Source organism: Rhamphochromis longiceps, linkage group LG1 (assembly GCF_057381845.1).
Source record: "Rhamphochromis longiceps isolate RC_006_pf linkage group LG1, R_longiceps_female_GT1.1, whole genome shotgun sequence".
Classification (NCBI taxonomy): domain Eukaryota; kingdom Metazoa; phylum Chordata; class Actinopteri; order Cichliformes; family Cichlidae; genus Rhamphochromis; species Rhamphochromis longiceps.
The window spans coordinates 14087392-14099196 of NC_140557.1; the positions used below are offsets into that span (position 1 = coordinate 14087392).

Below are 11805 nucleotides of genomic sequence, written 5' to 3' on the forward strand. Positions count from 1 at the left end.
AACTCACTCGGTGGGGCTGATAGTTAAAGTCAAGTTTAACTATCAGGGGCGATCGGGGCTCAAAGAGTTGGCAGTTTGTCTTGTAACCGGAAGGTTGCCGGTTCGAGCCCCAGCTCGTACTGTCTTGGTCGTTGTATCCTTGGGTAAGACACTTCACCTACTGCCTACTGGTGATGGCCAGAGGGGCCGATGGTGCGATATGGCAGCCTTGCTTCTGTCACTACAACTGTAGCTGCCTCCACCAGTGTGTGAATGTGAGAGTGAATGAATAGTGGAATTGTACAGCGCTTTGAGGGCCCCGAAAAGCGCTATATAAATGCAATCCATTGTTATTATTAAGTTAAAGAAAACATGAAAAGGATATATGAATCTTTTTTACACTTGTAACCTGTCTTCTTATTTCTTTTTATATCCTTTTTATGAAATAAAAGAAATTGAACCAGTTACATCCTCCAGTTTTTTGTTTGCTTAATTTCATAAACAGTTGGTTGGTGTAACAGGCTTACACCAACCAACCAAATCAAACCAGAGCACCTTTCCCTTTGTCCTCATTTCCTCAGGTTGCGGCTGTCTCCTTGCTCCCTAGTGTCAGCCGTCCACTGGCTTCCCAAAAGCCCGTCTGCAGCTTTCAATGACCGTGTGCGCTATGTCCTATATTTGCAGTAAGTGGAGAGGTGGGTGGATGCTTGCCACTGAATCAGTGGATGATGGTGAGAAGATGACAGGGCTTTGAAGGAGAGAGAGAGGCTGTGTATAAAGAAAGAGAAGGGTAGTGAAGGGAGGTGGGGGGGGGGGGGGGGTTAGGAGAGTTTAAGGGTTGGATCCAGCGAAAGGACGTGGATGAAGAGAGGGAATTAGGATGGAAAGAGGATGGAAAGCTCAGACTGGATGCACTTTTATGACATGCTAAGGGTAGCTGTATGGATGGCTGGGAAGGAAAAGAGGATCAGTGTGAGGAGGGAAGGGAGGGAGGAAGGTGACAGGAACATCTTTTTTGACTGGTAAAAGTTTAGTAGATGGTTAAAGCCAGAATGAGGAAAGATGTGGCGGAGGAGGAGAGGGATCAGAATGTGTAGCTGCTGGCAGGTAAATTGCTACACTGAGAACATGGGGACTTTTCAAAATATCCGGCAGATTATACCCCATCTCCTCTGAGCCAGCTGAGATGCATGAGAAGAAAAAGATGTGAAAGTGTGAGAGCAGCAGGCTAAAATTTCAAACATTTAAAGTGCCGGAAAATTTGAGTAAAACCACCATGTGTATGGGAGGAGGAGGGGAATTTGCCACTGAGGGAGAACAAGTTTGAGACACTGACTGAGAACGAAAGAGGAAAAGGGAGAGGGCGAGATCTCCAAGCAGCACGCATCGCTGAATTATTGAGGCCTGACTTGTGTAGGAGCAAAAGATAGATTTCCAGTGTTGATCCCTTCTTGCTGTCAGAAAGTTTAGTTGGACACGACCAACTTGAGCAGCTGTGGTTGTTTTGTTGTTGTTTGGGGGTTTTGGCAGTCACTACAGGGAAAGGCAAAATCTATGTGGTAGGAACAACTTGAAACAATGTGGCAGAAAGTAGACTGTGTGCTTCCTGACACTCATTTATTTAAAACACATCTTTCTACCTCTAATTTATTTAGAGCATATATTTTTGCCACTCATTTATTTAGAACAAATCTGTATATACACGTGTGCTGAGGGCACCATCATAAATACAGATATGTAAAGTCCCCTAATTTGCTTTGTGTGAGTCAAAAAAAATGTGTCAGCTGTGTTGTTGACACCTGTAGCCTCCCATAGAGTATTCATTTACAGAGAGAATTCTTAAATCCAACCTAGTGTATTTTACAGAATTTTAGTTATTTGTCTTTATTTGTTTTTACTTGTACATGGCAATGTTTACCCAAGCGGCAATTTTATTTTTTAAGGACCTACAGCTTGGATGTCTCTCATCCATAGAGGCTCTGACATCTTTCATGTCTGGCATCAACAGGTTCCACTGTTTGAAAAAATACTTCTCAATCACCACCACAACTGTGAGCATGAAAAAACCATGTCTGTTCTTGTATAGAATGTCTAAAGAAAAAGGTGAATATAGCCACCATGACATCACCTTTCAGCTAATTAAGCCCTCTTTTGAAACCTTCAAGGTTCAAGGTTTTACCAAGGACAACGATCAAAGATCGACGAGTAGTCGAGACGTTTTCTTCTATATCTTTTTATACCTCTGACTTCCTATTGCAGGGGTCAGCAACCTTCAGCATAAAAAGAACAATTTATCCTCTTTTACCAAACAACAGAAGAAAAAGGATAGAATGAGTATAAAGTAAATAAATATACAAAAAGCTGATTTTTTCCCCCCTTTTGTTCAAAGCTTGTAGTCAATCATAGTTGAGGGGCTCTAAGAGCTCAAGAGCCACATGCACTTCTGTTGTGGCTTCACTTTCTAAGACCTGGAAACTGTATCCAATTTGTTTCATAGTCTTTTGTCTTTTATTGACTCTCTCCATTCTTCTGATGTGATTTAGCGCCACATCTGTGCAACCTGGTCCAAGAAATAGGGCCAGTTGTCAGACTGTAACAACTTACTGTCTTGGTAATGATAGTAGTAAATGCACGACTGCATTGTGCGAGTTTACTGAGAAGACAGTTTCATAAAGACAATGTGACAAAGGACATGTAAAAGTTATTAGCACACACATGAACAAATCAGTGTGTGAATGGATAAATATGTGAGTGAAGCAGTGAGGGTGGTGGTTAGGCCAACTAGCAGGTTGCCCTAGATTTATGACACCTGGCTCTTCATTTCCCAAATATGTACAACAGAGGTGACAATAGCCATGTGTACAACAAACATGCCTGCTTGAATTCTTTCTTCAGCATATGAGAAGTTTTGTAACCAACATTTGCATATTAATATATTCTGTATATTTCAATACATGATGAAAAAGATATCAGGGACCAAGCAGTATTCCAAGCAGAGTAACTTTATATGTGGGATTGTTGATGCCAATGTCTGTAGGATTAAAAAATTCAAACTTTTAAAAGTACCAGTGGTGGCAAGAAAAAATACTGTGGCTTGCATAATTTTCACAAGGACTGTCTGATATTTCTGAAAAAATCCACTTAGAGAAGCTTGTATATAAATCTTGCAATATATGAGGAAACTATGCTAAGATTTACCAGCAAAAAGAATGAAGCTAAAGACAGAAATAAAGGCTGAAGATAAAGGAAAGCAGGGTGAAAGAGAAGTGAAGAAGAAAGCAAGTGACAGTGTGAGAGAAGTGCAAGAGGAGGCAGACGGTCTCTGATGTAAGCCATGTTCTCACCGCTGTTCACAACCGTCCTGTTGCCTTCATGAATAAGTTAGATGCCAAATGTTCCCTCCCTATCATGTCCATGCATGCAGGTGCACAATACAACTCACACATTAAAACACTATACCCCTTATTCTTCAACTTTCAAGTCCCCGTGCACACAAAAAACTAAAAAGACACCACCAGAGCACATCTGCACAACAACTTTGCTATTTTTTCTTTCGCCAAAATACGTTGAAATATAAAGATGCTCTGCTTTACTAAATTTCTGCACAAAGAAACATACAGAGACCCACACATATTCCCTCCTGAAGTAGAGCCAGTAAGAGGTGCTTGATAATGTCTGACAGAGTGACAGGAGTACAGAGGCAGTACAGACGAGAAAAGTGAAGTTTCCCTGACAGTTTTTCCTGCCCACAGGGCACCTACGTCATCCTGTTACACTCTGGACATCTCTCATCCAAAGAGGTATGTGTGCTGGTGTGTGTAGTCCCATGTATTATTACCACGTATGTGACACTGACCAACATCCAAATGCAAAGACATGAAAATCGGTAGGAGTATGGTTCACCAGAAGGTAACATGTTTGTGCACATGCTTCTCTGTACATGCATGTGAAAATTGTATCTGCATGAATGATAACATAATCATCCAAGAGAGAGAGTTAAATACGAAGACAGGAAATAAGAACTACAAATGAACAGATTGAAGAAGGGTTGCGTAATGATCTTTGAGCAAGAATTATAAAGACTGACTGCGCTTCAACATAGAAACATGCTTCAGGAGCCTCCAGTGATTCTCAGCATTTTATTCTGCCTCATCAAACTTGTATATTTAATTTGTCCTGGCAAAAGAATTGATTCACTGATAGTGTTGGATTGACAAAAGAAAGTTGTTGTTTTTTTTACAGCAAATTTATGACAAAAGTAATCTCGAGCCACTTTACATGTATTCATTTATATGTATGATATAAACCCTGCAGTTTTAGAGGATGAACCCTAAGAAACAGACAGTTCCCTATGAGCCAGAATTTGGCATCAGTGGGGAGGAAGAACACTCTTTTAACATTAGGAGACCTCTGACGTGAGTCGTGCTGGTAGGGACAACGATCTGCTATGAAGAGAAGAAGGGACAGTATACAAACATTAATGGGATGCTGGAAGAAGACTATTCATATTAATCTTCTTATTCACTCTCCAATAAAGTGAACAAAAATGTCCATACAAGACCAGTTATACTGCCCACCGTGCTATGAAGTTGAATGCAGTTTCTTATTTCTTACTTTTTTGCTGTATTGATAAAAAAAAATCTAATAAGTAAATTAAGTTGGAGTATATATATATATATATATATATATATATATATATATATATATATATACATATATATATGTGTGTGTGTGTGTGTATTGTTGCCTATGTATTGCCACCATGCGCCACACTATCTAGAGCTACTTGAGCCCACCGCCAGCTCCAGGTCTAACTTATGGCAAGCATGGTGATAAATCAGTCCTCCAATGACATAGTGTGTCTTAGTGTCTTAGTGTGCTTATCCTTTAGCCCCCAGGTAGTGAGACTAGTGTAAACCAGAGTCAACATATCATTTTGGCCATAGGTCTGTGGTGTTGCAGCTGATCTCTAGGTTAATAGAAATGTTGTCAGGCTTTAATATCGAGTCAGCTATACAGCAAAATATGAAAGAGGAAAGGAGAGCAAGGAAGAGTGATCAAGGGAAAAAATGGTAAGAAAACTTAGTTGGGGAAGCATTGTAGTGTATCTATGAATGTCAGTAAAAAATGTAATTAAAATTAATATCTATCTATCTATCTATGCTTTTAAAAAGAGATTAAGTTATTGACTTTGAGCAGCACTCCAACAATTTCAAGGCCTTTGATTAAAAGTGATACAGACAGAAAGGCCACTTGGTAGCTATAGTTCATATTCATGTAAGAGGGTGCAATCTGTTAAGCAAAACATGGATAGTGTGTGTGTGTTTGCATTACTGATGTATTTATAATCATCTGTGTACACAGTCATGTTTTGGTGACCAACTCCCTTTTAGTGATGAAAAAACATGTCCTCAAAATTAAAAACTACAGGTTTTAAGATCGAGGTCAAAGTTCAAAGTGATTTTAAATTTAGGTTACATATGGGTAAGGTTTAGACTTGTGTTTTGATGCAAAACCTTGCCTGATTACATGTCTGCATGCGCCTCTGAATATTCGGTGCCTACATTTCTGCATGTCAAAAGAAAAAAGCAGGTAAGGATTAGGAGGGATGTAAAAGATTACTATCATCTCTTGCTTAACGTTTCAGTCTCTTCCAATCTCTGTCTCCTCTCCCCCTTCCCCTCCTCCTCCTCCACTGCCTCAGAGCCACCGATAAATTATGGATGCTTATTAGAAAAGGGCAATATTCAGCATTCAAAATAAACTCAGTCGCATGAGTCATGAAAGAGACACAAACAAAAAGTGCTGATGTGAGAAGAGGAAGAGTTAAAGTCACAGGGGAGCCAGTGGCCAGGTCACATAAACCTGCGGTGATCTATTTCATCTGTGTACCATCGGAAGATAATATACTGTAGATCTTCTGTGATATCACAAGACAGAAATACTCTATTAAAAGTAAAGCGTTTAAGTTTTTCATCCGAAAGTAGAAAAAAAACAGAAAATGATTATAAATTAAATAATAACTATTGTAAAAATGAAATCATTTAGAAAGCAGCAAGGTCTGTGTTAGTGTGGCTATATTATTTAGGATTTGGTCAATAATGTATTTTAATGTTTACATTACTTTAATATTGCAACTAGTAAAAATCAGGATGTATGTACTTGTTATACTGCTTAGCAAATGTCATCTTTTCTTTCTTAAATAAAAAAATGGTCACATTTTAAGTAATTTTAGATTTTGACATAAAGTGGTATAAAACAATACTTCTGTTTTTTGTTTGGTTCTTTAGCAGTGATGGATGTACTAAAGGTAGTTACTTTAGGTAACTAGAGTACTTGAGTAAATGTGTGTATTTAGTTTCCATCATAGACTGCAGTGAATAAAGTTCCAGATTAAAACATATACACAGAGACAGCAAATAAAAATGGGAAATGCAGCAAGCTTTTCATTCAACCTTAGGCAACATCTTCAAAGTTTTGTTACATCTGTGCACACTTTAAGCATATCAACTTAGTTTCTGCATTTCCTGTAGTGCTTTGTTCTGTGGCCAGTGGCGAGGCCTAATTTCCCCAGCTACTATACGAGTCTTGCTCAAATCTAAAAAAACAAAAGCACTGTTAAGCAAAATCACTGATTTAAGTTCATTAAATTTCCTGTTAACAAGCACATAATGAAGCATCACATTGCAGCCTAATGCAGTCTGGATTCCATCTACACCACCAGCTAATGGCTTTGTGTGACTTTGTCGAGCAATCAATAATTTGGTGTCTCTGTGAACTCTGTTATTTCACACAGCGTGATGTCATGCAGTACCACAACATGAAGAGACACTTTTCCTGGTACACTCTGTCTGTGTTGACTCTTCAGTTTAGAAGTCACATCCTGCCAAACTGCCTCGAAGTTTAATCCTTAAGTGCGTTAAGACTTGCCGCATGTGAATGCCACATCATGCTTGTAATGCCCTTGGATTACAGTATATCCAGATTAAATGAAACTTCAGAATCACTATGTATATATGCAGGAATGTTTGTGAGGAAATGCATATAAAAGGCTTATCCCCCAAGAGAAAACAGAGGAGAGAAGGAGAATGTTTGATAAATGAAAAAAAAGACATACTATAAATGATCTGATTAAACTTGCATAACAAAGCTTGCTTAGCTGTGACAAAACATATGGTGTGAGGCTTTTTCTTTTTGCTATTAAATACACAATCACATTTTATTGGTGTACTTGTCTGTCCAATTCCAATTTGACGGACAGGTGTTACAAGCTTTTTGACAGACCTCACAGAAGTCCAATCAATACTACACTGCTGCAAGAAAAACAGTGACTGATCCTAAAGTCCCTGCTGAGCCAGCAAACTGTTGCAGTGGGATTGAGTGTGTCTTCTGCACAAGCATATCCCTCTCACACTTGCGCACACCAACACACCCAGAAGTTCACAGGATCACACTCTTCACACACTCGCATACACGAGCACAAACACCTGCATACACAGATTCACAAGCGTGAGCTGATAAAAACGCACACATCCAAAAACACCCCAGAGAAGGCTACAGTAAATGAACCTCACAGCCATCCAAAGCACTGACATCAATCAGGCACGCTTTCACCGTTTGGCTCCCGACGGACGGTGAGTCGCATCTGTCTGCTAGAGCAAGTGCTAAACAATTCCAAAGTGACAGAAACCATTTTATGCATATCTGCATATACAGCATGCCAAACTCGTTGGCACTCTTCCTGATCACCCCTACTTGTGCTATTTACTGCAATTGTGTAAATTGTGAAACCATTTGCGTTTTCTGAATGACTCTTTTTAGCGACGGTGATTTTCCTACATGAACACAGATACGCTCAGCTAAGCAACACCAACACACAATCCACCGGGATTGCTGGGCGTCTGAATAGTGGCCAGTACAATTCCCAAGAAAGCTGTGGGCCTTTTCTTCCCGCAGCGGTGCCTAAAAGGCTACTCTTGCACAAAAGACACATATTCTATAAAACTGGGAAGGAAGACTCTGATAAAAAAAAAACAACCAAACTAAACAGCGCTGGAGCCTCCACGCCTGCCAGTGACTGCATATCTGCTTCGACCCACTGCATATTTGTGACAGAGCCCATGAGGCTCAGATGTTTCATCAGACCCAGTACATCACCCTGAAGAGAACGCAAGACTGTTTTACACAGCTATGAAACAAAATAGATGAGAACAAGAATGCACAAGGGTGATTTTGAGATGTGAGCCTTTAACGGGACCGTGTAAGTAGAACAGAAGTACCTTCACAGGGAGACAAATGTTCAATTTTAAAAAAAAATGGCAGCCAGCAATGAAAGCACACCTCAAGTTCTGAGTATCTTTTTGAACCATTTTGTTAGAAAAACATCTGCAGCATCCACAAATTTGATCTTTTAGAACATAATAGCATACTAATAACAATCCCAAGGTAAGGCGTACACCTGCGTTTAAAACATGAACTCGGAAAACTGTTTGTAATGGAACTAATAAGTGCACAGATGAGAGAAAATCTGAGAAAAAAAATAACTTCTGCACACTTCTGGTGATTTCAATCCATCGCCATTATTGTACATTTATAGGCTCTTACAAGAGCTGAGGGCTGACAAAATATAGATTTTGAAAGCAAAAATCTCAAGTATTTTATTTTAAAGTCAATGCAGTCTCTCAACTAGTGGTTCCAGTTGAAACGTTACAGTGGATACAATAAATCTGAGAATTGTCCGTGTAATTTGGATATAGTTTACACAGATGCTGACATGACAGCCGCAGTGCGAAGTATTGGAGCAGTACGAGTCTGATTAGGAAGGACTTTTATACAGGCCTATATGCTTCAGCAAATGACAGATTGTCAGCATTTCTCAGTGTGAAGGCAGGCTGCGGGATTGCTTATGACAACAGCACTCTGTGCTACAATGACTAAACAGACCCTGTTTTCAATGGCTGCCACATGCCTTCAAATGTCAAAATCAAAGTATCAAAGCTGACAGATCGGTTTGTGTGTTTTTCTTGCCCGAAGGGACAGGAGGATGCATAACTGGCCAGGCGCCTGTTGCTGAAGCAACTGAGCTTCTGTAATACAGTAAACTGCAGTCGCAAGAGGTGACAAATCTCAGCTTTATCCTAAAAAGCATAGAGCGATTGTCCTGTTTAACCTGCCTGACAAAGACGGACCGTATATCAGAGCGCTCTAACTCTGCCTGTGCTGCTCTCTCGTCTTTCTCGCTGTCGTTCAGAGTGCGGGTGCCTCTGTGTGGAGCTGATTCAGTATGTATGGGACAAAGTGTTAACTTAATTCAAGCCAAACTTTGCCCTTTTTTCATTTTTAATCATAAGCCTTGGACAACTTTAATCTCACTTTGTGTAATAAATCACCAACCTAATTTAGACTTTGTATAACACATGCGTTTGACCATGACGATTTTATTTTTTTCAGCCTAAAAATGGAATTAAATTGGATTTACAGTAGCTGGGTTTCCCTTCCACTACAGGGTTGGATGTTTTCCCAGCTTTCCTCTTTTGACTTCCAAGAAGTGAACTCTCCCTTTTAAGATAATTTGTTGTCCATCTCCCTCAGGCTTTTCTCAGGAGTGTTAAGACCAGTTATTGCAAGGCCTTGCTGAAACAAGAGCAATTTGGAGCTCATGACAAGCCTTCAATTACGCTCGTTGCTAGCAAGCTCACTCAGTCAGCATAATAAAGCATGTATTGATGTAATAACAGGAATACATAAGTAAATATAATGCCCTTACCGTAAACTCCTTGGCCCCAGGCAAGAGCATAAACACGAGACAATAACAATATCCAAAAAAGCCCCATGTTCAGCTCAGGTCCGTCATAACCTGAGAGAAAAAGACAAGGGTGAAAACAGAGGCACGGAATGGAACAGCCTGCAAACGTAACTATGGAGGATGGAAGAAACGACAACTGAGTGATTGTAATCAAAAAGGAGGGGAAAGATACTTTAAATTGCTTTGTTTTAGTGTTCAACTATGTCCCCTGCAACCCCATAAGCCGTGAAAATAATATTACAGAGCAATTTAGTTCCCACCGCGCAGCGAACCTCGCTTCATTCAACTTAAAGGGCAGGTAATTCAATCAATCGTGGATTATAGAAAGCTTACAAGCAGTCCAGTGTGATGAAGAATTGGAGATTGACAGGATTGTAGATGTCTGCTGTTTAGCGTGACTAAACTTCCTCTGTCCACCCCTCACTGAGGCACAGCGGCGGGCAGGTGTAGTCGGGAGCACAATAAGGTTTACACTGCAGTATTCATGGAGGATTTGCAACAACAAGTGGGGTCGCGGAGACTACTTTAGACCCCGAGACCCGCACATATTCCTTCAGATCAGTACAGTTGTTCCTACTCTGTCAGGTCGACGGTGATAGCAGAAATATGCACGTGTTACGTAATTTATTCTGATTTATTCTGATTTATTCCGATTCATTTTTATCATGCATGTGTATGTATTAATGGAAAGCTGTTTTCTTGTTGCACACTGGTGGTTCAAAACCTGTAGGACACCTGAAGACAAGGAATGAAATCCAGCTGAGTGAGGGAATAATGGACCCTCTTAGCTGACTCTTTTTCCCGAACACTGGGGTTTCCTCCGACGTCTAGAACGCACGTTTGTGAGAGGACTGCATTCACCGTTCGCATTATAAAGCGCGCTGTAATCAAAGTTTCTTTCTGCGATATAAGCAAGTGAATCCCTGGCATTAATGCTTTGACGGGCACGCATTGCCTATATTGCAAATAATTTAGCAATCCCAAAATCTGAGCGCGTGTAACTAATGATCGACTTTGATAATGTTGGGTACATTTGAAAATACTTCCAGCGTCAATTAAGCGCTGACAAACAGTCTATAAAACATTCTTTAAAAATGAGACAGACATAATGTGAAGGGAATAGATAAATGATGCCAATCTGACATATATTTTGTTCAAGTATTGCCAGTTCAGCGTTGGGGACAGTGTGCCATCTCTACCTTGTCTCCGAGGTGCCGTCCTTTGGGTCAGTCCGCTACCCAGTACTACGCGCCCTTCTCACGGCTCAGTAACGAGGATTCCTTCGCTCTCCGTTAGACCAACCTCGCTTAGTGTTTCACCACAGAAACAGCAGAAAAGTTTTATATCCTCCACCACTGCGCGTCCAGTAAGAGCTTTAGCTAAAATTCCCAGAGTGGAAATGTGGACTTTTTCGAGCTCCCAGATCTCTGAAAGAATCTCTTCGGGGTGTTAAACTTTTATTTTACGCACGGAGAAGTAGTCGACAGAACATCGCACAGCTCGGTTCCTCAGAGTCCCTCTTCTCAAAAATGAAAATAAAACCTCTGTTCCTTTGAAAAACTCAGGCAAGGCTACTTGGGGGAAATCCTATACACTCGGACTGCCTTTTTGTGGATTATTTACTCTAAAAGGCGTGGTTGAAACGCCTTTACTTTCTCTCCCTCTTTGCTTCTGGCCGATGAAAGTCTATGAAGCCCCTTTAACGCAATCATGCGCTCTGAAAATGAGCTTCCCTCCGCTAGTTCAATCAGCGCTGTGTCTGTGGACTCCAAGTGATGCTGGCCAAGTGGAATATGTGCGCAGACTGAGAACGACCGCCCCTGTCTGTGTGTGAGAGAGAAAGGGAGAGCGAGAGGGATGGAGAGAAGAAGGGGAGGGAGGACAGAGGCTTACACATAGATGCTCTCAAGCCTCACAGCTTCCACACTGAACAGGTTGTCAAAAGAACGCCACTGCTCCCCTCTCCCACTCCCAGTCTCTCACTCGCTTTGGAATAGGTTTTCAACCCTTTGGTAGCAACA

The 11805-nt window shown here is 40.7% G+C and overlaps 1 protein-coding gene across 2 annotated transcripts in view; it reads right to left on the reverse strand.

Moving 5' to 3' along the window:
- mdga1 (MAM domain containing glycosylphosphatidylinositol anchor 1) overlaps positions 1-11590 on the reverse strand; it is a 204209-nt gene extending 192619 nt beyond the window's left edge. For both annotated transcript variants that reach the window (XM_085391380.1, XM_085391300.1), the window contains exons 1-2: positions 10984-11590; positions 9746-9835 (exon numbers count right to left, since the gene is read on the reverse strand). In XM_085391380.1, the coding sequence (XP_085247506.1) occupies positions 9746-9812 (67 nt within the window). In that variant the 5' untranslated portion in view covers positions 9813-9835; positions 10984-11590. The remainder of the gene's footprint in view (positions 1-9745; positions 9836-10983) is intronic.
- Positions 11591-11805: the final 215 nt, after the last annotated feature.